The 27022-nt window shown below is 40.9% G+C and overlaps 1 protein-coding gene across 3 annotated transcripts in view; it reads right to left on the bottom strand.

Annotated features, from left to right (window-relative positions):
* pcsk5b (proprotein convertase subtilisin/kexin type 5b) overlaps positions 1-27022 on the bottom strand; it is a 330784-nt gene that overhangs the window by 283266 nt on the left and 20496 nt on the right. For all 3 annotated transcript variants that reach the window (XM_034170406.1, XM_034170404.1, XM_034170405.1), the window contains exon 2: positions 12420-12524. In XM_034170406.1, the coding sequence (XP_034026297.1) occupies positions 12420-12524 (105 nt within the window). The remainder of the gene's footprint in view (positions 1-12419; positions 12525-27022) is intronic.

Here is a 27022-nt window from a genome sequence, read left to right as displayed (position 1 = left end):
AGTAGTTATGAATGCTAGAGTCTATTTCTGTTAACAAACACCTGCAAATCATACACACTGAAGCTTTAAAGTTCACTTTCATCCACATCTGATTGTCATACTTCTCAACCTGTACACAAACAAAGACAGCACTGCTTTTTATGAAAATGTATCCATGTATCACTGCCTGTAAGGTGGTGCCAATTTGCTGGCACATACTAAGGCCCTAACAATTGGATCCGCTCCATTCTGCAACTCACAATCAGAAGCACGTGGAACCTCCATGACACAGTTTCTTCTCTTTCCGAGTCCAATGCCCCCCACCCCACCCCATCTCATTTCTTTCTGCTACACTCTATGCACGGGTGTGCAGGTGGCTCCAACTGACTGGATCAGCATCCAGGAGAAAACTGGGGAAGAAGTCACTTCAATAGAACTTAGAATTTAACCATTGTTTTTGCAATACCATTGGGTTTGTGACAAAAGAACCTAAAAGTCTGAAGAGAGTTTTTCGTTTTTGTTAAACTGTAAAAAGCTGTAGCAGAAAACTCCAAGCAGCTTTGGGACTGACACAGAAATCGAGTTATTCTTCTCATGTCTCAGCACAAAAACAGCATAGGCCCAACTTTTCAGACACTTTCAACCCCAATGGACTGGAATGGCCATCTGTAGGAAGGTGACCCTTCACCGGTTCATCTGTTAAACAAATCTCAGGCAAAAAACAAAAAAAAAATATTCAGTGGCAGAATGTCACACATGAAAGCAGACATCTGTGGCTTCCTGGTCAACTACAGTTGTACAATGTCTCAAACTACCTGAGCGTGCGCAAATTACACCTGAGGATGTGACAGACACACAAGCTGGGGACAAGACGTCTGCTCCGTCTCCCTGGAGGTGAACACAGAGGAGCTTCACAAGCTTGTGACACTCAGAGATCACCACAAATAGACGGCACTTCAAGGGGAAATGTTTAGACATGAGCTCATTAAGATAACACTTAATGACTAATTTTACAAAAATGGTTTTGATGTGGTGCGAGCTCCCAGGTTCTCTCGCCTGTGTCACGCATAATGTTGAAGTTCCATCTTGTTTCAGTGCGTCTCTGCAAGGATTCAGCTGTGGACCACACGTGAACCTCAGTCATCCCGCACATGCCTGGCTAAACTGCTTCAAGTTAAAGACTCTCATTAAGTGAAACCATCTGGAAACATCACGCGCGCCTGTAGCTGAATCAAAAGAGAGCTATAGAGGAGTTCAGATGTCAAACATCACGAAAAATAATTTAAAATGAAGGAAAAAAATGAAATGAAGCACTGCAGAGCTATAATTGTTGTTTACAGCAGATCTAAAATTGCTGGAAATGCATTTCAAACTGAGCAGACTGAACATTCATTAAGTCAGTTTGCACCAACAACTAATAACAGTTCAGAGCTACAATGAAAAAAGAAAAGAAAAGAAAAAAAAAAAAAACTGGCTTTCCAATATCTCTTGGAACTCTCAGCATGACTCATGGGTGTACGTCAGCACAGCTGTGCAAGGTGCAAACTAAACGCTACTCAAGACTCAAAGACCTCCTCATAGTGTTTGGTTGGGTCAATTTAACTTATAGCACGTTGTCTTTTTCAGTTCAACTTTCTCAAACTGAGTGATAAGTCATTGTACATGGAAAAACAGTTAAATTACTTCAATTACTGGGGAGGTGATGGTCTAGTGGTTAAAGAGTTGGACTTGAGACCAGAAGATTCTCGGTTCAAATCCCAGCCTGACCGGAAAATCACTAAGGGCACTGGGAAAGGTCCTTAATCCACTAGTTGCTCCCAGTGTGTAGTGGGTGCCTTGCATGGCAGCAGCCTGACATCGGGGTGAATGTGAGGCATTGATGTGTAAAGCACTTTGAGCGTCTGATGCAGATGGAAAAGCGCTATAAAAATGCAGTACATTTCAAATATACACTTTTAACCAAACAAAAATTATTTTGTATTCTGTACAGATCAAAGGCCGTGACACTGATTCAACCGCTTGGAAAAAAAAACTATATATATATGGTCTTTGACCTGAGAGGAAAGTGACACTGCAGTTAAGCAGATGCCATAAAACAGTAATCTGTGCTGCATCACCATGGAAACGTGTGTGCCAGTGAGTACTGTGGATGGCAGGGTGCGCCTTTCATGGCATCGCTACACCCATCTGACTCAGTCACACAAACACAACTGCGTTATTACAAAATATAATTTATAGAATCCCAGTGTGTCATTGCCAAAGGCGCGAACATGCTGATCCCAAACCCACAGACCAGATCCACAGATCACGCTGAAAGCCTGGTGGGTCAGGGAACATGCTGACAGCTCCAGCTCCATCCATGCCACTCTTTGGTTTTTCTAATCCACCTCCCCCTCTTCACTCTCCTTTTGTAACAGTACCACTTCCCTTGTTGCTCCTTTAACCTCGCCTCTCTGATCTAGTCTTCTAATCCCTTCGCCTCTCAGCCAGCTGGCATCAGGACACAAACCTTCCTCCACCGTGGCACAGTGTCAGGCCAGAAAAAAGGGGAGAATGAGAGACCGGGTGAAGTAGAAGAGTTGGAGAAAGGGAGAACAATTTTGAAAATAATGTTTAGTTGGAGTCCTAATGTTGCCTAAGCAGCTTACCTGTCCTTGCAAAGTTTAGGAATATAAAGAAATTATATATATATATATATATATATATATATATATATATATATATATATATATATATAAAACTATGCATTTCAACCAACAGGAACAAAACCTTTCCACTACCTGCATCGATGAAATGCATGCTCACGGCAGCAAGCATTCAATCAAGATCTCACTGAAAACATGTCTGTGTCCCCTGCTGAAATCTTATCTAGCATCTCCTCCTGTGCATTGTCATGAATTTTAACACTGAGCCCTTTATAAACGTGTCCCTGAAAGCACTGTCAAAACAAATCCGGTCACAGAGCAGAATGGTTCGAGGTTCAGTCTTCATTCATAATGAGGCCAGAGTTTAACAACCTGCTGCAACAACGAGGGGAGCCCTGACAGCTGAGAGGAACAGTTCACTGCAGTTCAAACTCTGCCAGTGTAACATGGACAAATGTTCATTACAGTTCAGCCAGATCACAAAATTTCTCTTAACCCATGCAGCAATGCTAAGGTTTTAAATGGAGAAAAAGCTGGATGATTTCCATAGTGATTGACACCATAATGAGCAACTTCATAAAAAGTGACCCTGCAATCGAGACGAGGTGGTGCATTACATTTTAGAGTGGACATTTTAAGCAAGCATCTTGATGTTTGTAGAAGTTGTTCTTTTTATTTCTCTCTCATCAAAATGGAAAGTCTTCATCTCCTGGATACGTCACAAAAATCCTCTGGGAGAGGTTGAAAGTGTAATAATCTGACCAAGTGTGTTTTGCTGATTTACACAGAAAGCAACACAAGTGTGTAGTCACACACAAATTAATAGTGTTTTCCCTACAATAATACGTGCCAGGCAAGCTGCCAGGCCAAAACACGGTGCATCCAGAAAGTATTCACAGCGCTTCTCCTTTTCATTATGTTACAGCTTTATTCCAAAATGGATCAAATTAATTTTTTACTCAAAATTCTACAAACAATACCCCATAATTTTTTTAATAAAAAACTAAGAACTCATATGTACATAAGTATTTGCACCCTTTGCCATGAAGCTCAAAATTGAGCTAGGGCATGGGTTAAAGCAGTAAATTTTCATCTGACTGAAATTTTTTCCTGGCAAAAATCAATGCAGGCAATTCCCTAAAATGTGGCGTAGTGGGGGCACACACTCTTTTTTCCTCAATAAATACAATAAACACATTATACAGCATACAAATCTATTCACAATAACCTCTAAGGAGAGACAGACAAAGCATAGAAAGAATGCAAAACTTGAACATAAAGGTACATAAAAGGTGGGGTGTAGTCTTGATTCTGGGGGTCTGAGGGTGCCCCCCAAGAACATTTTTTAAAGACCAAGTCAAATTTTGTGTATTCTGGTGAATTTTAATGAGTATGAAGCCCTCTGAAACAAAGAAAACTCACTTGAAACTGTTAAGTAAAAACACAGTATTGATTATTGGGGGTCTGGGGGATCTCCCCCAGAAATATTTTAGAAGAGCAAGTCAAATTTTGTATATTCTGGTGAATTTTAATGGGTATGAAGCCTCTGAAAGAAAGAAGTCAAGCCGAGTCAAGTTAGAACGTCGGAATTAATAAATTCAAAGCGAAACGCCGTTTAAATCAATTGACACATCTTTCCAAATGTTGTAATACAAATAAATTGCAATTGATCAAAACGCTTTTTTTGCTGACAGCTCCAGTCTTGCGCTGACATGCAGCAGCTGGCTGAGCTCAACTCAGCAGTATGGAGAGACATTCATGCCAAAATGTCTGAAAGGAAATGCTTTTGACAAAAACTACAGATTTTGCTTATTTTTATTTATGTCCAGAGATCAAGGATACAGTGACCAATTTCATATTTATTTACTTTAAGACTCAATAAAATGTTGTTGACATAGAAAACCTGTAAAGCCTACTTTCAGTACACAGAAAATTCAAAAGAGGTATAGATAAGGGAATCAATAAGGAATCAGATCGATAATGGCGTCGACAGATAAAATCTTATCAATACCCATCTCTACTCAGGTGCATCCTGTTTCTACTGATTATCCTTGAGATGTTTCTAGAGGCTAATTGGAGTCCACCTGGGGTAAATTCAGTTGATTGGACACGATTTGCAAAGGTACACAATTGTCTACATATAAGGTTGAAAATTTGACAGTGCATGTCAGAGCACAAACCAAGCATGAAGTCAAAGGAATTGACTGTAGACCTCTGAGACAGGATGGAGCTTGAGAGGTTCTGCAAAGAGGAATGGGCAAAACTGCCCAAAGATAGGTGCACCAAGTTTGTGGCATCATATTCAAGAGGACTGGAGGATGTAATTGCTACCAAAGGTGCATCAACAAAATATTGAGCAAAATGTGTGATTTCTTAATTTTTGTTTTTAATAAATTTGCAAAACTTTCAAATGCCTTTTTTTCATGTTGTCATTATGGGGTGTTGTTAGTAGGATTTTGAGGGGGGAAATGAATTTACTCCATTTTCGAATAAGGCTGTAACATAAAATGTGGAAAAAGTGAAGCGCTGAATACTTTTCAGTTGCACTGTAATGTAAAATATCCAGTATTCTAAAAATCTATCATTTCATCTGCAGCAGTCCAAACCACACTCCACCACTGAGGTTATTAAAATGACAGCCATTTTATTTGTCCTGTTGTACTACACTCCGCATGTGATTGAAAACACCTGTTAATCATTTTCCTTATAGAAGCAGCTCAATTTAAAAAAGTCATTTTCACACAAAGACATAATTTAACTGTCACGTAAATATGATTAAGTTACGTCGCAGACTTTTGCACTGCACATTGCGTTAAGCCTTAACTATAATTAATTAAACACGGCCACGTATGTCAAATGTGTAAAATCTGTGCTTCAAAGTTTTTCATCCAGGTTAACTTTTAAAGAGCAGATTTGAAAATGAAAAGCCTTGATTTAATAAGAAATACACACACACACACACACACACACACACACACACACACACACACACACACACACAAATAAATAAATAACGTATGTGGTGGCCAAGCAGTTAGTGCGCTTGTTTCCACAGCAGAGGGTTCCTGGTTCAAGACCACCCGTGCCCTTTCTCCATTTACCTAATCTGTAGTTGCGTCACAAAGGGCATCAAATCAACATGCAGATCCATCTCTGATGCTGTGGTGACCCATAGTGAAAAAAGAAAGAAGCCAAAAGGGACTTACTTTTATTACAGGGGTCACATAGTGCAAAACCAGAAACCCAATTTTAATCTAGCTTTTATGTTTTCATGTGTTTTAGGTTTAAGGCCAAACAACTCCATAGTCCCACAACTCTGCGTGTTTTCACAGATGTTCCACTGCAATAAACGTTATTTATGTCTGACAGCTTGTTTGAGACTTCTTGTATGTGGAAAGATACCCTCCCCCAATCTTTTAATATTCTTCAGATGTTTAAAAGACACACACCCCCCCCCCCCCCCCCCCCCCCGCCAACAACACACATGCAGGACCACTAATCTAATCATGTTCATGATGTGCCCTTTTTGCAAAGACCAAAGGTTATTTACACAGTTTACGAGGTCTGTCCAAAAAGTAACGGACCTTTTTATTTTTTTCAAAAACTATATGGATTTGAATCACGTGTGCTTGCATCAGCCAAGCTTGAACCTTTGTGCACACCTCCGTGTTGGAAACCATTCAGAAGATTCGGACGGCTTTCGATGGCTTTTCAGTCGAGTGAGTATCTGAGAAATCGTGTAACAGCTGGACATGCCACAACATGTCCTGTGAGACTTCCAACACGGAGGTGTTTTTTTTGTTGCGCGCAATGAGTGGCTCCGTGCCGACGCGCGAAATCCTCCGCACGTCTTTCATTACAAAATCTCCTGTAACAGTGGAACGTGCCGCAAAAGTGCGATGTCCAGCTCTCTTGCCATTTCTGTGGTAGTCACACGATGTCCCGGATCAACAGCGTTCAGTTTAGAAATGATCTGGTCATTCCAGCCTGTCAATGGCCTCTCGGTGCGCCGCGCGCCCTCCGCCGCTGTGGGCCGTCTTTAAAAAGATTTTAACACTCCTTAATCCATGTGACGCCGACAGAATCTTCACCGAAATCCATCTGAATCTTTCGAATGGTTTCCAACTGGGTGTCTCTAACAGTTTCTGAAAAAAAATTCATGGAGCAAAGCGGCAGTCTCTCTGCCATTTCCCTGACAATAAAAATCCGACGAGGGGGTGGACCAGTGCTCACTCAAAGCCTGCCCACAGGCGAATGACGCAACCGACAGGCGTGAAAAAAACTCACGCATGCGCACGAAGGTTCAAGCTTGTCTGATGCAATCATACGTGATTCAAATCCATATAGTTTTTGAAAAAATAAAAAGCTCCGTTACTTTTTGGACAGACCTCGTATTTTTATTCAATAAAATATTTCTGGAATTGCATTCAGTAAAAGTGTAGTTTTTGGTATGTTGCCTCACATATCTCTGCTCTATGCACCATACAATTTGAGTGTGCTCCCCCACCCCCCACGACTTTGGCGAGTACCACCGGGCATGAAAAAACTGTAAGGGAAGGTCTGGTGAATATACAAATGCTGTCCCACAATTTCATATTTGGATACTTGGCACAAAAGGGTAAAAGAGGACGTGCTGCAGCAAAGTGCACTGAGGTGATCATGGATATGCAGACGTGACATCAACAAGCTCAGACTGCAGCACAAATAATCTGTACCTTTCAATGGATGAGATCCAACTGTCAACTGGTTGGTTTCTGATGTATGCACATGGGGGTTGGACACGATTTTGCCCCATCCCAAAATCTCTCATATCGATTTATATACTCAGATTATAATGCAAGTGAAACATCTGTGACTTCTGCAAAAATCTGTACCATGGCACAGAAAAAAGCCATTAATGGCACTAACTGCATCCAAAAAGAGGGTGCACACTAACACAAATCAATGATTAAATGTTCACCTTTACCACACTGAATGTAGAGAAACTCTTTAAGATGACTGATTACACAGGATCCTCTGCATGCTGCATGACACTCCTGGTGATGTTTTCAGTTGTTGAGTGTTGAAAAGATTTTTTACTGAAAACATTTTCATCTTACTAGGGGTGTTGGAGGAAAAAAAATAATCCATTTATAGCAGAACTGCAATTTGTCTCCTTAACAATTCGCAAACAATTCAAAACATTCAAAAATTTATTTTTAAAACAACGTCTCTGTTTTCTTTCGGGTTTTTCCCTCACTGCTGTAAATGTACAGAGGGGAAAATAAGTATTTGACCCCCTGTCAGTTTTGCAGGTTTTCCCACCTACAAAGAATGGAGAGGTCTGTAATTTTTATCGTAGGTACACTTCAACTGTGAGAGACAGAATCTAAAAAAAATCCAGTAAATCACACTGTATGATTTTTAAATAATTAATTCGCATTTTATTGCAAAAAATAAGTATTTGACCCACTAGAAAAACAGAGGTTAACAATTGGTACAGAAACATTTGTCTGCCATTACAGAGGTCAGACATTTGCTGTAGTTCTTGACCAAGTTTTCACACACTGCAGCAGGGATTTTGGTCCACTCCTCCATACAGATCTTCTCTAGATCTTTCAGGTTTGGAGTTTCAGCTCCCTCCAAAGATTTTCTATCGAGTTCAGGTCTGGAGACTGGCCAGGCCACTCCAGGACCTTGAAATGCTTCTTACGGAGCCCCTCCTTAGTTGCCCTGGCTGTGTGTTTGGGGTCATTGTCATGCTGGAAGACCCAGCCATGACCCATCTTCAATGCTCATACTGAGGGAAGGAGATTGTTTGCCAAAATCTCCCAATACATCACCCCATCCATCCTCCCTTCAATACGGTGCAGTCGTCCTGTCCCCTTTGCAGAAAAGCACCCCCAGAGTATGATGTTTCCACCCCCATGCTTCATGGTTGGGATGGTGTTCTTGGGGTTGTTCTCATCCTCTAAACATGGTAAGTGGAGTTGATTCCAAAAAGCTCTATTTTGGTCTCATCTGACCACATGACCTTCTCCCATGCCTCCTCTGGATCATCCAGATGGTCACTGGTGAACTTCAAACGGGCCTGGACATGTGCTGCCTTGAGCAGGGGGACCTTGCTGCCCTGCAGGATTTTAAACCATGACAGCATCAGTGTTACTAATGTAATCTTTGTGACTGTGGTCCCAGCTCTCTTCAGGTCATTGACCAGGTCCTCCTGTGTAGTTCTGAGCTTTCTCAGAATCATCCTTACCCCACAAAGTGAGATCTTGCATGGAATCCCAGACCGAGGGAGATTGACAGTCATCTTGTGTTTCTTCCACTTTCTAATAAATAATCATAACAGTTGTTGTCTTCTACCAAGCTGCTTGCCTGTTGTCCTGTAGTCCATCCCAGCCCTGTGTAGGTCTACAGTTTTGTCCCTGGTGTCCTTAGACAGCTCTTTGGTCTTGGCTATGGTGGACAGGTTGGAGTGTGATTGACTGAGTGTGTGAACAGGTGTCCTTTATACAGGTAACAAGTTCAAACAGGTGCAGTTAATACGGGTAATGAGTGCAGAATAAGAGGGCTTCTTAAAGAAAAATTAACAGGTCTGTGAGAGACAGAATTCTTGCTGGTTGGTAGGGGGTCAAATAGTTATTTTATGCAATAAAATGCAAATTAATTATTTAAAAATCATACAATGTGATTTACTGGATTTTTTTTAGATCTCACAGTTGAGGTGTACTCAAAACTGACAGGGGGTCAAATACTTATTTTCCTCACTGTAGTTGCTATCGAGCATCCTTCTCGGCTTTCATATAACAGTTTGCGCCACATCAGCAAGGGCCGCTCAGCGCACCAGTCTGTCAAAGTATCCAGAACATTTGGAAGAATGTAATTGGTCAGCTTACTTTTTTCTTCCAAAACAAGAACCTAAAATCCAAAGCGTACCGATCCACATTTGTGTTGAATCACTGTCCCCATCTGAGATCAGACAGCTGCATGCGAGTTTAGGAAGATGACATGACCAGATTATTACAAAAGTTGATGTTTTATATGAAATGGTGTAAGATTTGACAGATGGGATGTTCGCCAAAACGTGACGCTGCCGATAATGATGTTTCATGTGGACAGAGTGAGGTTTTATGAGATTCCGTCATTTGCCTAAAAAAACTATATATTAAAAGCCAAGTGGTGTGTGTGTGTGTGTGTGTGTGTATGACTTCAATCACAGAGAAACTGGAGAGAGCTGACATTTGCTGTTTGGTTTGCTTATGTATTTTGGGTCAAGGATGAAAATGCCACAAAAACAAAGTTGTTAGGACAAATATTTTTGGAGAAATTAGTGATAGTAGGTAACGACAGTGAACAATGGACATTGATGTCACCATTAATCAGTCCCTGGTAACCAGACAAGCTCGGAACAAAGTAAATATCTCCACCTTGCCAGCTGCAACACATGACATCAACTAAATGTGTCAAATAATAAATATAATTATCACAAAACATTCTCATTTTAATATTCCTGCACTTTTTAAAATCATTATAGAAACTTTGCATAATTTATTGCCACCCTTAAAAAATGTCAGCTACCTATTTTATAAACACTACCCAATCTAGATCCGTGGATCCCCACGGGCAACACGCTAGTCAAACTCGATCGAACGCCCCTCCACCCCTAAAAATTGGTCCAACCTGTCTCCACTATGCATGCATCATTTGTGACCACAGCAGCTCCTCTGAGACGGACTCTCTTCACCCAAAGCGATCAAATGGATTGACGGGATTATTAGTAAATCAGAAAAGACACGCACATCCAAGATGTGTAAAAAAGGCGTGCTGGATCAAAACAGGGACACATATCAAAACAAAAAATCTGCACAACCTGAACGCTCCCATGCAAAACGATAGACATGGCTGAAGAAAGGCAGTTCAAAACGTCACAACTGCTACTACTGCCATTTGTATCCAAATAAAACTTTTTTGCACGGGAGCGTTCAGGTTGTGTGGATATTTGTTAGGATTATTAACCATCAGATGACAAGGTAAAACCTCTTAAATCATTCTAAAATCAGTTTTAAGCAGAAACGAAGCCATTTTAAGCAGAAACAAGGCGATAATCAGTGAAGCTTTGAAATGACGGAGGCACAGTGAACGCAGCAGGAGCAGCTCATCATGGCTGCGGCGCTGTGATCGCTTCCTCCGTCTTTTATTATGAAATAATGCTGAGTTTATGTGGAAACAGTTGTTGTACAAAAGCTTCAGATATCTGTCGCTGAGACAGATGATGACTGGAGTGCAGTTTTAAGCAGAAATGACGTGATAATCTGTGAACTGCGGCTAACGCTATGAAATGAAGGCCAGGCAGACCAATTTTTAGGGAGGACCGTTTCATCAGCGACACCGGTCTGACTTGACATGTCGTGCAACTAGTCTCAAAAAAAAAAAAAAAAAAGCCAGAAACCATCTGCTGCAGAGTAAATTCATCATTGTGAATCACAAGAGCTGTAATCCAATTCAAATGTTTAATGAAAAAAGAAACTCTATATTTACACTTCGTCTCGCTGCATTAAAGTGTCTGAAAACACTAAAGCTACTGTATGTTAAGTTTTTGGAGCAAATGCAATATCCATACAATATTATAATGTTCATTATTTTTGACCAATATATAATATACATATTTAACTTAAATTGGCTCAAATTGTAACTCTTACAATAGATTAAAAAAAACATTGCAAATCTTGAATTATTTACATTTATTTATTTTATTCAGCTTTGCATAGGCCCACCGATATCTGAGAATGGCCAATCATATGGAGAAAATGACCCATTAGCCCACATCCCCTCTTTTGAAATACAGTATGAACCACTGATTTAGTATTTTTTCTTCACACTTCAATTACAATGTTGAATATTTTTGAGAATTAAGTTTGTTGCTCTTAGAAAGTATGTACTTAAATTTTTGTGTGTCATTATCAAATGCATAATATTGCCTTAATAATGCCTTAAAACAACATTGATAATATTGTGATATTGCAACACAGTTGAGTAGATCCTGAAATTAACAGCTGTATGTAGTGAATTGATTTAGAATCAAAAATACATTTTTGAATCAAATTGTGAACCGGAATTGAATATTGAGATACTGAAAGATTCACACCCCTACATAGGGTTGGGTATCGGAGCAGGGAGACAACTAAGAGTGTCGGGAAGGTACATCTCGAGGACCGAACTTGGGCACCCCTGCTGTAAAGCCTACTTTTAGTACACAGAAAATTCACAAGAGGTATTGATAATGGCATCGATAAAGAATCGGATCGATAAACTCTTATCAATAACCATCCCTACCCCTACAGCTTATCCCAACCCATTACATTATACATCTGTTAGCTCATGACGGTGCTTTCATATTCTAAATAGTGTTGCACTGATTAGATTCCTTTTTGTCCCAAGTGAAGAGATGAACCCTACAACTTCTAAAAATAGAGCCCATGTTGAAAAATGTCAAACATGCCTCTGAACACCCTCTTAGAAGTGATGTCATCAGGAAGTGAAGAAAATGTGCTCAACCCAGTAGCGTATTTTGTGTTTTCAATGGCTTTATATTTGGGTTTGCAGCATCACAAAATGTGAAGTTTGTTCTGATTTTGTTACAGCACAGTTTAGCTTTCCATTGTTAATGAGGAAAAAAGAAAAAAACTCACCACTTTATTAGGAAAAATATGACTTCTAGGGTACTGGACTAACCAGCGAGCTATTCTGGTTTTAAACGGTTAATGAATTAATACCATTGTGTGAGCCAGTAATTCACAAACTGATAAAACTTACCTTTGGCTCCATGGAGATGAAACTATGACGACCACGGCTAGACAAAGTTGACCTCTTCATGGTCCGGCTATGGAAGAAGTGATAGTGGTCTTTCAGATCCCCAATCTGCAAAACATGTATAGACAGACTGTCAATTTCCAAACTATTGCAAACAAAATGTCAAGAATAAATTCCAAGCACCACAATCAGCATTTATTCCTAAATATAATCATCAATATAAACTCCTGAGGGATTGGGGGTACTGAAACCTGAAGAGACAACTTCATTCCATGGACCAGGGCTGCTGAAAATTGTTCGTGGAGTGCACCTGCTCTTCATGTTTTCATGTCTACCTCCTCTACTCCCACCTGATTATTTAATTGTGGCGTTTCCCAGCTCCTTGTTGGCTGAGCACAACTGTCAGAGTGAATTAGCTGTAGGTGGAACAGTAAGCGTGAAAACGTGCATAGCAGGTGCTCTCCAGGAACAGATTTGGGCGGCCCTTCCATTGACAAAACAGAAACCTGCATACCGCATAAACATAATATGAGCGAAGTGTCGAGCAGTGGCGCGAAGCTCACTCATGGTACAGGTCGTCCTAAACAGGAAGTGCCAATTTTCAAATCCAGAGTAAAACAGGAAATGTTCAAATTTCAAACACTTCCTGGATTGACAGACAAGATCCCATGGAATCTCGCGGGAACTCAGTGGCAAAGTTCACACTCAAACAGGAAGTGCCAATTTATCAGTCACAGTGAAACAGGAAATGTTCAAATGTCAAACACTTCCTGGCATGGGTGGAGCTAGAGTGGAGGCCGGGGTTTCACTGGACTCTCCTGAAATCTGACTGGACACAGATGATTGACATGTCACAGCACCACACGTCTGGTTGAAAGAGGTGCATTTTCAAATCAGTGAGTCACATTGACTGCTAGGTTCCTCTTGTCCAGTAGTTTGTGCTGTGTACCACAAAAAGGTCTAATCCACCTTAGTAGAAGTAGAAAAATGTTTGCTTCAGATTTGAACTGAACACGTTGTTTGAACTATGGACTTCTCATCACACCAAACTTATATTGGTGAGTAGAACATATTTTATGCCAGAAATGAGGTCCAGGTTGTTAAAAGCAGCATTTCTCTTTTAATTCAGGTTGCCTTATATACACATGTTTAAGCTAACAGACAGCAGCTGGTTCATGCTCTGTTGGGTTATTAGTGCAGCAGATAACTGAAACAATCCTTCAAATAGTGATAGAAGCATCAAATTCAGCACAAATACAGCTGGAGTAAAATTAATGGAGCAACTTTAACTTTTGACCCCTCATAAACTGAAACTGACCTTTGTCACCATTCTTGCTGCTTTTACCTCATAACATTCAGTCACAGATTGACCAAACTATACCTTTTTTGGAATCTTTATGATCAGGCAAATAATGTGGTGTAGTTTTCTATATGATTGGAGCATCTTTTAATTTAGACCAGGGGTGGGCAACTTGTTCCAGAAATGGCCAAGAGGGTGCAGGTTTTCTTTGCAGCCACTGATTCCTCCAGGTGATTTCACTGATTAACTGATTCCATCTGCTCAAAGTGATAAAAGTTTAAATCATCACAGCGTCTCATTATTCAGGTCTGTGATGACCTGATCAGGTCCACACATGATCAGAAAGCAACCGCTCGGTGTTTTAAAAGTTTCAGAGTCACAGCAGTCCATTCATTCTGTACACAATGAAAATGGTTTGCCAAGATAAAAAATGAAAATAAAAAAAAATTAAATAATGTTAAATTACTCTGTTTCTGACCCTCACAACACCATGCAGTACCGACCCAAACCACTTGGTGGAAACAGGACTGCTGGCATACCCTGGTTAATCGTCAAGGGCCTTTAGACACACTTTGCTTTCATTCGCCCTCTTGAGGTTTCAAATCCCGCAAAACTTCGGAGAGTTTGCCGCTCTGCGAGATGTCAGTAACACAGAGATGCAATGAAGCGCACTGATCAGGCTGCACTTTAACCGCTGCATACAGACAACAGCATTAACATCGCAACATAAAACTCTTTGAATATTGTGCCTTAAAACTCTCATGAATATGTTATTTAGGTTTGTCGACGTTGTTATTGTGTTTGCTTTGGTAAGGTTGGACCTTACTTGTGTGAAACGCCTTGAGCCAACTTTGTTGTGATTTGGCGCTATATAAATGAAAATAAATTGAAATTGAGAAGCTCAGCTTGTTTCTCCATTACTTTCGATGGGATTTCTTGTACCACGATCACTTCCCATTCATGTCTTTCTGTGGGAAAGTGAAGTTTTCTCTTTAACACCCTGCTTATTGTCCTTTACACACTGTTTGTCCTGTTTGCTCCAGAATAATATATACAGTATAAGATGTCTGAAATTCAATCAATCAATCAATCAATCAATTTTTTTATATAGCGCCAAATCACAACAAACAGTTGCCCCAAGGCGCTTTATATTGTAAGGCAAGGCCATACAATAATTATGTAAAACCCCAACGGTCAAAACGACCCCCTGTGAGCAAGCACTTGGCTACAGTGGGAAGGAAAAACTCCCTTTTAACAGGAAGAAACCTCCAGCAGAACCAGGCTCAGGGAGGGGCAGTCTTCTGCTGGGACTGGTTGGGGCTGAGGGAGAGAACCAGGAAAAAGACATGCTGTGGAGGGGAGCAGAGATCGATCACTAATGATTAAATGCAGAGTGGTGCATACAGAGCAAAAAGAGAAAGAAACAATGCATCATGGGAACCCCCCAGCAGTCTACGTCTATAGCAGCATAACTAAGGGATGGTTCAGGGTCACCTGATCCAGCCCTAACTATAAGCTTTAGCAAAAAGGAAAGTTTTAAGCCTAATCTTAAAAGTAGAGAGGGTGTCTGTCTCCCTGATCTGAATTGGGAGCTGGTTCCACAGGAGAGGAGCCTGAAAGCTGAAGGCTCTGCCTCCCATTCTACTCTTACAAACCCTAGGAACTACAAGTAAGCCTGCAGTCTGAGAGCGAAGCGCTCTATTGGGGTGATATGGTACTACGAGGTCCCTAAGATAAGATGGGACCTGATTATTCAAAACCTTATAAGTAAGACGAAGAATTTTAAATTCTATTCTAGAATTAACAGGAAGCCAATGAAGAGAGGCCAATATGGGTGAGATATGCTCTCTCCTTCTAGTCCCCGTCAGTACTCTAGCTGCAGCATTTTGAATTAACTGAAGGCTTTTTAGGGAACTTTTAGGACAACCTGATAATAATGAATTACAATAGTCCAGCCTAGAGGAAATAAATGCATGAATTAGTTTTTCAGCATCACTCTGAGACAAGACCTTTCTGATTTTAGAGATATTGCGTAAATGCAAAAAAGCAGTCCTACATATTTGTTTAATATGCGCTTTGAATGACATATCCTGATCAAAAATGACTCCAAGATTTCTCACAGTATTACTAGAGGTCAGGGTAATGCCATCCAGAGTAAGGATCTGGTTAGACACCATGTTTCTAAGATTTGTGGGGCCAAGTACAATAACTTCAGTTTTATCTGAGTTTAAAAGCAGGAAATTAGAGGTCATCCATGTCTTTATGTCTGTAAGACAATCCTGCAGTTTAGCTAATTGGTGTGTGTCCTCTGGCTTCATGGATAGATAAAGCTGGGTATCATCTGCGTAACAATGAAAATTTAAGCAATACCGTCCAATAATACTGCCTAAGGGAAGCATGTATAAAGTGAATAAAATTGGTCCTAGCACAGAACCTTGTGGAACTCCATAATTAACTTTAGTCTGTGAAGAAGATTCCCCATTTACATGAACAAATTGTAATCTATTAGACAAATATGATTCAAACCACCGCAGCGCAGTGCCTTTAATACCTATGGCATGCTCTAATCTCTGTAATAAAATTTTATGGTCAACAGTATCAAAAGCAGCACTGAGGTCTAACAGAACAAGCACAGAGACGAGTCCACTGTCCGAGGCCATAAGAAGATCATTTGTAACCTTCACTAATGCTGTTTCTGTACTATGATGAATTCTAAAACCTGACTGAAACTCTTCAAATAGACCATTCCTCTGCAGATGATCAGTTAGCTGTTTTACAACTACCCTTTCAAGAATTTCTGAGAGAAAAGGAAGGTTGGAGATTGGCCTATAATTAGCTAAGATAGCTGGGTCAAGTGATGGCTTTTTAAGTAATGGTTTAATTACTGCCACCTTAAAAGCCTGTGGTACATAGCCAACTAACAAAGATAGATTGATCATATTTAAGATCGAAGCATTAAATAATGGTAGGGCTTCCTTGAGCAGCCTGGTAGGAATGGGGTCTAATAAACATGTTGATGGTTTGGATGAAGTAACTAATGAAAATAACTAATGAAAATAACTCAGACAGAACAATCGGAGAGAAAGAGTCTAACCAAATACCGGCATCACTGAAAGCAGCCAAAGATAACGATACATCTTTGGGATGGTTATGAGTAATTTTTTCTCTAATAGTTAAAATTTTGTTAGCAAAGAAAGTCATGAAGTCATTACTAGTTAAAGTTAATGGAATACTCAGCTCAATAGAGCTCTGACTCTTTGTCAGCCTGGCTACAGTGCTGAAAATAAACCTGAAGAAATTCAGTTTGCGTTTATGAAGATCTGCACAGGTTAAACGTAGCAGACACGAATAGTTGGAATATTTGTTTTAGCAAGTTTTCAGGGTCTCATGGAGCAGTCTCTTATTAAGGCCATGAAAAGCATAAAAAAATTACATTTTGGTAGTATAATGTTCATTTACAATTGTTGTGATTTCTCTATGTTGTTTTGACTGCAGTGACTCTCTGGCATGCAAGGGATTATGGGATATCTCAATAGAGTGAAAGACATGATTTACCATGCCACCTTTCTTAGCAGAAGGTAGCACACTTGATTAGCCCTGGAAATTAGCAGTTATACGTATTGAATTCATTTAGAATCATAAATTGATTTTTGAAGAGAAACATGATTCCATGAATCAGAAACAAATCATGAGATACTGAAAGATTCACACTCCTAACCTGTACTACTCGTCTTCTTGACCAATCCCCAACTAGGCATGTTTGTGGTCATTAATGGACCCCGCTTTTTCAAAAATTCTTAAATTGTCACTCACCATGAACACTGTTCCATGTAGCCAGTGGTGGGCACAGTTCAGCTAATCCGGTGGCAGATCATTATTGAAGCTAATGTTTTTGCTACCGGATTAGCTTTTCAGATAAGTTTTAAAACAATCATCGGACCAATTATCTTCCAATGAATTTAGTTCCAATAACTTTCAGTCCGATAACATTTTTGTTTGCTGGTAAAGTGAGCAATGTTTAACGGTCAAAAACATTTGTAAACCCTAAAATCAAACATTTTAGTCCGTCTGTTGTGTGTTTGTAGCAGACTGGCTCCCTGTCGCTTGCTGATGACGTCATCATTAAGTCCAAAATGCGATTGGTCGGTCAACACAGGGAGCATTGTTGGTAGTGCAGTTCAGGTTCACTTTGGACGTTACAGTGACTCGTCCACTCGACACAAAAACAAAACGGACCAATTTTAACCATTTTATTTTATTTTTTTGTGGCTGTAATTTAATTGCCAAGACTCAGTGGGGGAGAGGAGCTCTCATGGCGCAGCTGTGTGTACAGAGGGAAGGACTTTTCTTCATGTTTAGACACTGTTTTGGATTTAAAAACAAAAAGGATGTTTTATGTGGATTATTTATTCAAATAAATCCCACTGAAACTAACAGGTAAGAATTTATATTTGCTTTGTGTATTTTACTCTGTCAATCAATGTATTAATGGATGTATTTCGGTTGTTTAAGCCGCAGCGTTCAAACATTTGAAAAAAGCGTCAGCTTTTAGCTCGTAAATGACGGTGTATCTAATACCGAGATAAACTGTGGCTTCTAATACTGTGTTTTACTGCTTCTGAACGATGATGGCAGTGTTTGGGGTTTTATTCTTTTATTATTCATTTTTCATGTGTTCTTTGTGTTTATGATCCTTGAATTTACCCAGCAGCCCCTGCGGCCCTTAAAGTGAAACTGGTTTATCAGAAGATTACAGTGTAATCCGATGTGGCCACGTCCAAATCACTACTAATAGTTATGGGTTATCGGTTATCTGTAATAAACTTTTTTTGCAGTTTAGTAGTTTATCGTCATAAAAGATAACTTTTCAGTTATCTGATTAATGGTTATTAAAGCTAACGTTTTGGTTAGCTGTGCCCACCACTGCATGTAGCTTTAAAACTGCTGTGGTAACACCTATTCCCCGGTTGATTGTGTTGCCAGTGGAAATGTGACATCATCTGTCCATCAGTGCCCCAAATCCACCAGAAACCAATGGATTAAGCAATATTTACAACCGAACAAACTTCTTCAATCAGTTACTAATCAGTTTACTGAGTCAGTCGCAGTGTGACAACACCTTTACAATTGTTGGATCTTGGTGCAGCACTTAACAGTGATCAGACTATGCTTTTGGAGGAGACATGTAAATTACTTTCATATCTGTGGTCATCTTCTGTTATGAACGACAGCTGAACTATCCAACATGAATTACGGTGGACCTCAGGGATCTGTCTTCGGCCTACAGGTTGTTTAGTTTTCACTTTGTGTTGCAACTTTTTGCCATACAATTCATAATCATAGCATCAGCTTTCACTGTTACGCTGATGATATGCATCTTTACATGCATGAAATGCACTTAAGCTTGAATGTCATATGATTTTTATACTTTTGAACTCTGGAAAAACTAAAACGCCAGTTAAAGGCCTTACCAGATACAAACACTTACACAATTAACATCATCTCTTGGTGATTCCGTAATTAGTCATACTGAAAGCGTTCAAAATTAACAATGTTCTGTTGTTCCGGGACCATAAAAATAGCTCCCTGGACACAGCAATACAAACACAAATTATCCAAGTTGCCTTGGATGACTTATGCTGTGATTTTGTGCTCGATAAATAAATTGAACGATATAATGGCTGGGACAACTCTGTGACAGTAGGAAAAAAAATGGCAAACCTAATTTCTAAGTAAGTGGTATATGCATAAACTGACCATATAAGGGAATCTAAATGTTACTCTATCACCTGAATTTAATAAATAACTAAGCAGCAAACAGGTTTTGACCTGGTGTTAATCTACACCATGATACAGCAGGTGTTACACAGTATGTGGTGGCTGTCACAATCTGTGACCTACCTTGTGGCTAATCCAAGCTAACCAACACTGTAGATTAGTAAGTCCCTTCGGCTGCTCCCTTGTTTGCACTCGGGGTCGCCACAGCAAATCCAAGATGGATCTGCATGTTGATTTGGCACAGGTTTTACGCCTGATGCAACTCCACATTACATGGAGAAATGTGGCAGGGGTGGGATTTGAACCCAGAACCTTCCGAACTGAAACCAAGCGCATTAACCACTTGGCCACCACCCCTGCTCCCTAACCAACACTGTAGATTACATAATCTAATGGGTCACCAAATACAGTGCAAATGCATTCTGTTATAGACAGACACTCTATTGAATAGACACGCTTAAGCAAAAGTGCTTAAGTTGCTGGAAAACCACCAGCACTAGTAAAAACACACAAGTCCCTAGCACAGGGGTCTAGGGCTGAAACGATTCATCGAGTAATTCGAATAATTCAATTACAAAAAATGTTCGAGGCAAATTCTTTGCCTCGAGGCTTCATTTAAAGATGTAGTACATACGCCAGGCCTGTATGTGGCACTGTAACGCTCCCACAAAAAACACAGAAGTCCATAGTGCTAATCAATGTAGCAGGCGATGCTACAAGTTTACAAAGCCACACACTGAGTAAAATAAAGCCTTTTAAGAGAAAGGGTCTGCACTGATCGTCTGAAATGGACTTATTGCACATTTAAAATGAAGCAGTGTGTTTGTATATTTAAAAATAAAAGAAAAAAGTTTTGCTCCACTTGCCGTTCTCCACCTCCGCAGATGAAGCGAAAGGACGCGCACTTTAAATGAGTCATGTTTAATGATTAAAAAAAAAAAGCTTTAATTCGGATTTGGTAAGAGTTTTTATCAACAAGCAGCTTTTGTGGAAACGCTGCAATCCACAGCCGTTTTTCAAAGGCTTTGTTATTCGCCAAGTATCCACAGAAAACAAAGAATTTGACTTGGTTTGACTCTGTATGGCATGTATAAATATACACTAAACACTGAATAAATCACAGTAATAAAATGTGCAAATGAAATATGCAATAAGAAGGGAAAAAAGAATGCACACTGAAGATTTCACAGACTGCCTGGGCTTATGGTTTGGCAAAGCTCTAAAATTCTTAATATGAAAAAATTAATAAACCGGCAAAACAGAGAGAGGGAACACCCTAAGCTTAAAAATCTGCATGATGGCACAGAAACATTGTGCCGCTGCTTTATGGAGAGCCCTGCCACTACTGATATTGTTTAAAAATACAAAAGTACTTTTTATCCGATTACTCGATTAATCAATAAAATAATCGATAGAATATTCGATTCCAAAAATATTCGATAGCTGCAGCCCTACAGGGGTCACCAACTCTGTTCCTGGAGAGCACCTGCCTTGTATGTTTTCCATTTGTGCCTACTCAAGCTACACCTAATTTTTTAAAAGTTGTATTTTCCAGCTCGTTATTGGCTGAGCACACCTGATAAGAGTTAAACCAGAAGAGTTAGAAACATCCAGGGCAGGGGCACTCCAGGAACAGGGTTTGTGACCCCTGCCCTAGAAGCAATCCCCAATACCCACAAAGGCAAAGGAAGATGCATCGTCAAACCACGACTCAAAGGCTATTCCATTTCATTTAATGTCATCTAGAGCTCTTTAAAGTAGCCTGCTTAGTTGATGTTTGATGCTATCTAATAATAGCATCAATGTGGTTGAAAATTATGTGCTTACTAATGTTATAAAATGTGACTCTGGACATATGAGAGGGAGCCAAGTGTGTGTGTGTGTGTGAGTGAGAGAGAGAGAGAAAGATGAGTGTTGTGTGCGAAAGGCAGGGATGCACATGTCTGCGCAACGTATTGAGAGGGGTAAGAGGGATGAAATAAATGTGCATAAGAATATTTAAATAAAGTAAGATTGTGTAAAAAAAAAATTAAATGCTCAGTGGGTTGATGTGTGGGTGGGTTGATGATGTAATCACAGTTAGTGAAACAAGGTTAAAAACTGTATTATGTAGAATAAAATGTATAGCAAAACAAACAAAATCTACAGTTTGGGGCAATGGTGGTTAAGTCTGAGACACTACAAGCAGAATTCAGGACAGCTGCAGAACAGCGAAAAAAAAAAAAAAAAGTTTAATTTTGAGGCCTGTGGACCCCACGGTCCTTTGATATACATTTTAAGGAGGTAACTAAGAATGGCCCTTTTCTTCAGGATAACATTACAATGATTTGACTGATCTTGTCTACGAGGGACACAGAGAGAGTGATTCATGTTTGTCTTCCAGAATTGATTACTGAGATTTATTTTCTGGCGTACCACATAGTAGGACATGTCTTCAAATTACTCAAAATACAGCTGCTAGATGTTTGACCCAAACTAGGAAATTCACTGGTTCCCTGTCCACAGGAGGGCTATTTTCAAGGTTTGCTTTCATTTCATAAAATAGTTAATGATTGTGCACCCCCTTATTTTGTAGAACATGTTGAGCCTTATGTGGTGTCACATGCCCTTAAGGGTTCGTAGTGCAGGCTTGCTGTGGCGAGTTTGCTCATCATGCTCATACTTTGTGGAATAATCAACCAGTTTTTGTTAGATTCTGTTAACTTTTAAATCTAATCTGGGGACGTTTCTCTTTTTTCCTGACGTGACCAGCAAAGTGGTCTTATTGTGTTAATGTCACATTTTATTAAGCAAGGCATACATTAAACTCTTTAAATGCCTGTTACACAGGGTCGGAGTCTGTTCACCAGGCCTTGTGCACAGCTGTCGCCAGGACCTTACAAGACCTGCTCCGTGTGCGCTCACAACCCGCACATGAAATATGAAGCTGTACCTGACTACCGCAGAAGAGTCGCCAAGGCTGGAGGATGCTCAAATACCACAAACTGCTCAAATTCAGCATACGAGGTCTATTAGAAAAGTATCCGACCTTATTTTTTTTTCAAAAACCATATCGATTTGAATCACGTGTGATTGCGTCAGACAAGCTTGAACCCTCGTGCGCATGCGTGAGTTTTTCCACGCCTGTCGGTTGCGTCATTCGCCTGTGAGCAGGGTTTGAGTGAGGAGTGGGCCACCCCCCTCGTCGTCGTTTCATTGTCAGGAAATGGCGGAATGATTTGGGCTTTTTTTCCCATCAGAATTTTTTCAGAAACTGTTAGACTGGCAGCTGGAAACCACTCGAAAAATTTATCTGGCTTTCAGTGACAATGTTACGGGCTTGGTAGAGAATAAGGAGTGTTACTGTCGCTTTAAGGACGGCCCCCAGCGGCTGTGTGGTGCGCCGCGCTCCGAAGCCGCCATCGACAGGCTGAACGACCATTTCATTTCTAAACGGATGGCTGTCTGGATCCGTGACGATCGTGTGCCATTTTTCTGGTTATCACAAGAGCTGGATATCAACCCTTTTCCGGCAGATTTCACTTTTAACAAGAGATTTTGTCATGGAAAGCAGAGCGGAGGCTTCGCGCGTCACGATGGATTCGCTACTAGAGCGAGACAAAACCACCTCCATTTTGGTCTCACAGGACGGCTTTGAGATGGCGTTCAGACAACTGTCGGTGGTTTTTCCATCCAGTGATTATCCGAGAAATTGTGGATGTGCCTGGACATGCCAAAACATGTCCCGTGAGGCTTCATCACGGCGTTGCTTTGCGCCATGCGGCACCGCCGCGACGCGCGGAATTCCTCCGCACGTCTGTCTCAATGTGCCGAAAAAGTGCTGATGTCCACGTCTTTTCACAATTCCTGTGCTAGTCAGGCGACATTCCGGATAAAACACAGCGTCCAATTTGGAAATGAACGGCAGATTCCACTGTTACAGGAGTTTTTGTCATGGAAAGAGGAGCGGACGCTGGACGCTTCACGCTTCGCGGCGGTGCCGCATGGCACGAAACAACGCCGTGATGAAGTCTCACGGGACATGTTCTGGCATGTCCAGGCACAGCCACAATTTCTCGGATAATCACTCGATGGAAAAACCACCGACAGCTGTCTGAACGCCATCTCAAAGCCGTCCTGTGAGACCAAAATGGAGGTGGTTTTGTCTCGCTCCAGTAGCGAATCCATCGTGACGTGCGAAGCCTCCGCTCGGCTTTCCATGACAAAATCTCTTGTTAAAAGTGAAATCTGACGGAAAATGGTTGATGTCCAGTTCTTCTGATAACCAGAGAAATGGCACACGATGGTCACGGATCCAGACAGCCATCCGTTTAGAAATGAAATGGTCGTTCAGCCTGGCTTCGGAGCGCGGCGCGCCACACAGCCGCTGGGGGCCGTCCTTAAAGCGACAGTAACACTCCTTATTCTCTACCAAGCCCGTAACATTTTCACCGAAAGCCAGATAAATTTTTCTAATGGTTTCCAGCTGCCTGTCTCTAACAGTTTCTGAAAAAATTCTGATGGAAAAAAAGCCCAAATCATTCCGCCATTTCCTGGCAATGAAACAACGATGAGGGGGCTGGACCACTCCTCACTCAAAGCCTGCTCACAGGCGAATGACGGAACCGACAGGCGTGGAAAAACTCACGCATGCGCACGAGGGTTCAAGCTTGTCTGACGCAATCACACGATTCAAATCCATATGGTTTTTGAAAAAAATAATAAGGTCAGATACTTTTCTAATAGACCTCGTATATGTATATCAAAAAAGCAGCAGATCTCCGTGGAAATATAATGCCATCTGTGGCGCACCAACTTCATGGGAGACAACAAAGACACACAAGGGCAGCTGAAGCGGTTATACAGAAAGGTGTTCTCGCGGACTGAGGGCATTTTAACACGCACATCATCACAACTGCCACTCCTGTATGATGGGACCCTAAAGAGGGAATTTTAAATTGTTGTATTCATGTTGATTGACATTAAGATCTGTAGTGAAAGTGGAGAGCAGGATCAGACGACCAGAGACATGGACAAACGCTCTGGAGAGAAGGGGAATGAATGTCATTCAGAGCAAGACTGAGTACATGTGCGTGAATGAAAGAGTCCTGTTGCAGGAGCGATATGTGACCCAGGAATATCTACAAGAATGAAGGGGAACGTCTACAAGACAGCAGTGAGACCAGCTATGTTGTACGACTTAGAGACGTTAGCACTAACAAAAAGACAGGAGGCAGAACTGAAGATGTTGGAATTCTCTTCGGGAGTGATGAGAATTGACAGGATTATGAATTAACATATCAGAGGGACAGTACACATAGGACAGTTTGGAGACAAAGTCAGACAGGTGAAACTGAAATGGTTTGGACATATGCAGAGGAGGGACTCAGGGTATATAGGGAGAAGGATGCTGAACATTTAGCCAGCAGGCAGGGGGAGAAGAGGGATGCCAAAGAAGAGGTTTATGGATGTGCTGAAGGAGGACATGCAGGTGGTTGACATGGCAGAGGAAAATACAGAGGACAGGGTGAGATGGAAACGGGTGCTCTGCTGTGGAAACCCCTGAATGGGAACAGCCAAAAGAAGACCAAGTATTTATGTTAGCACTGTGGTAATGCTTGGTGTTTTAACCTTTTCTGTATTTTGACTGTATTTGTGTTTACAATTTGTTAAGCTGTTTGAATTTGTATCCTGAAAGTTCTAGATAAATAGCAATGATAATAATAATAAAAAAAAAAAAAATCAGAAGAATTTGTTTTTCAGAGGAACAGAAACTCCAGCACTGAACAATAGTGCGGGGTCAGATAAGGCTACATATAACAGACAATGCTCACAAAAACAGACAACATCAACAACCTGAAAAGATGGCCAATGTACAGCCAGACCCAGACGAGGTGACAGACAGATGACGAGGAAAGAGGATATCCGGCCAGACAGACAGCATGCTGTTGGATGGTGATTAGTTTAAATAATTGATGAAGACCATACAATCCCTCAGATGATCAAACCGTCATGGCTGCCAAGGTTCCTGTGGTGCGTTACTGATACCCAGCTGAGCTGTGCTGCCATAAACCCCATTAGATCAGCTTTCAGCTCAGTGCTTGTGCACATACACTCACTCTCTGCCTTACAGACCGATGAAATGAGAAAAGTGCCAATCGTCTCTGCCGGATCAACCTTCAGCAAATAAACTCCAGCACACATCAGAGGTGGCCTTGGATAATCCAATTATAAAGCATCCAACATCCACCACAAAATAGACTTCAATAATAGGTGGCCATCACTTTGGATGTTTGTCACAGTGGAAATGCACCCAAACGTACTCCTGCAATTAGGCAGCCACTATTCATTCAGGAGCATCTGCCAGGCTGGCAAACCTTTACGTAACACCTGAGATCAGAGCTAAACTTTGTATTCTACATCTTCTACTATCATCCACTCATTAGTACTGCTGCGTCAGCATTCTCACATTTACAGCCTTTATGAAAGCCTTAGTGGCCCTTCATCTTGTACTAATGAACACCTCTCAATCAGCCAACAACCTTCTTTTAATCTTAACCATCCACAGACCCAAGTAGGGATGGACGCATAAATGGTATTTCGTCATAGTTGGTAAAGGATCGGTCTACAGTATGGATGTTTACTACACCAGCTAACCAGTAAAGCAGCGAGTCATCTGGAAAACATGATGCTACGCTGTTTTGTTTTGCAATAAAAAAAAAAAAATACATGACTAAAACAGAAGAATGTGGTGCACACGACAAAGAGAATGTGGTCAAAAAGGCCAGTGTTAGATAGACATGGTTCGGACAGCAAGCAGAATATAATTTGCAACTGGTTCTGATCTTTTCTATAACTCAGTCACATGGAGGTGTGCAGCTGGTACATTCTGAGTGCTGGTCCCAAACCCAGGTAATTGAGTAGGGTTGCTTCTGGAAGGGCATCCAACCTGTTGTAAGTCCACAACACCCATGCAGGTCACAAATCTAAATTTTATACCAGATCCGTTGAGGCACGGGTTGACCGTGGGGAGGAGGAGAAGAGGAAGACGACTTTGAATGTTGGCCGTATGACTGGTAAAGGGAGAGAATTGGCTGATATGATGGAGAGGATAAAGGTAGACATATTGTGTGTACAAGAGACCAAGTGGAAGGGAAGTAAGAGGAGGACCATAGGAGGAGGCATCAAGTTGTTGTATCAACCTCAGTCTGAACAGGGTTTTAAGACACTCCAGACACTACATGCAATGTAAATGGATGCAGTATCCCACATGGGTGTTACGGTGCACTCCACAGTTTGCTCCTTCTAATGCAATTCAAATCTTGAATGAAGTTATCCACCTTATTCCTGAGGGTGCTGCTGCAGAAGTGATTATAGGTATGACTTCCTGTGAGACACCGGAAGTAGCAGTGAGCCATTGTTTTTGTAGCGGATTTCGTTTCCCGGACCGGTTTATTTTAAAGTTTATCGTTTTACTATTACGCAAATAACACCAGGGCTTGACATAAACCCCACAGGGCCAGTATAAGTTAGTGGCCCACAGTGTGGG

Source organism: Thalassophryne amazonica, chromosome 5, assembly GCF_902500255.1.
Source record: "Thalassophryne amazonica chromosome 5, fThaAma1.1, whole genome shotgun sequence".
Lineage (NCBI taxonomy): Eukaryota > Metazoa > Chordata > Actinopteri > Batrachoidiformes > Batrachoididae > Thalassophryne > Thalassophryne amazonica.
Note: the sequence above shows the minus strand (reverse complement) of the source record. Positions and strands in the feature narration are given on the sequence as shown.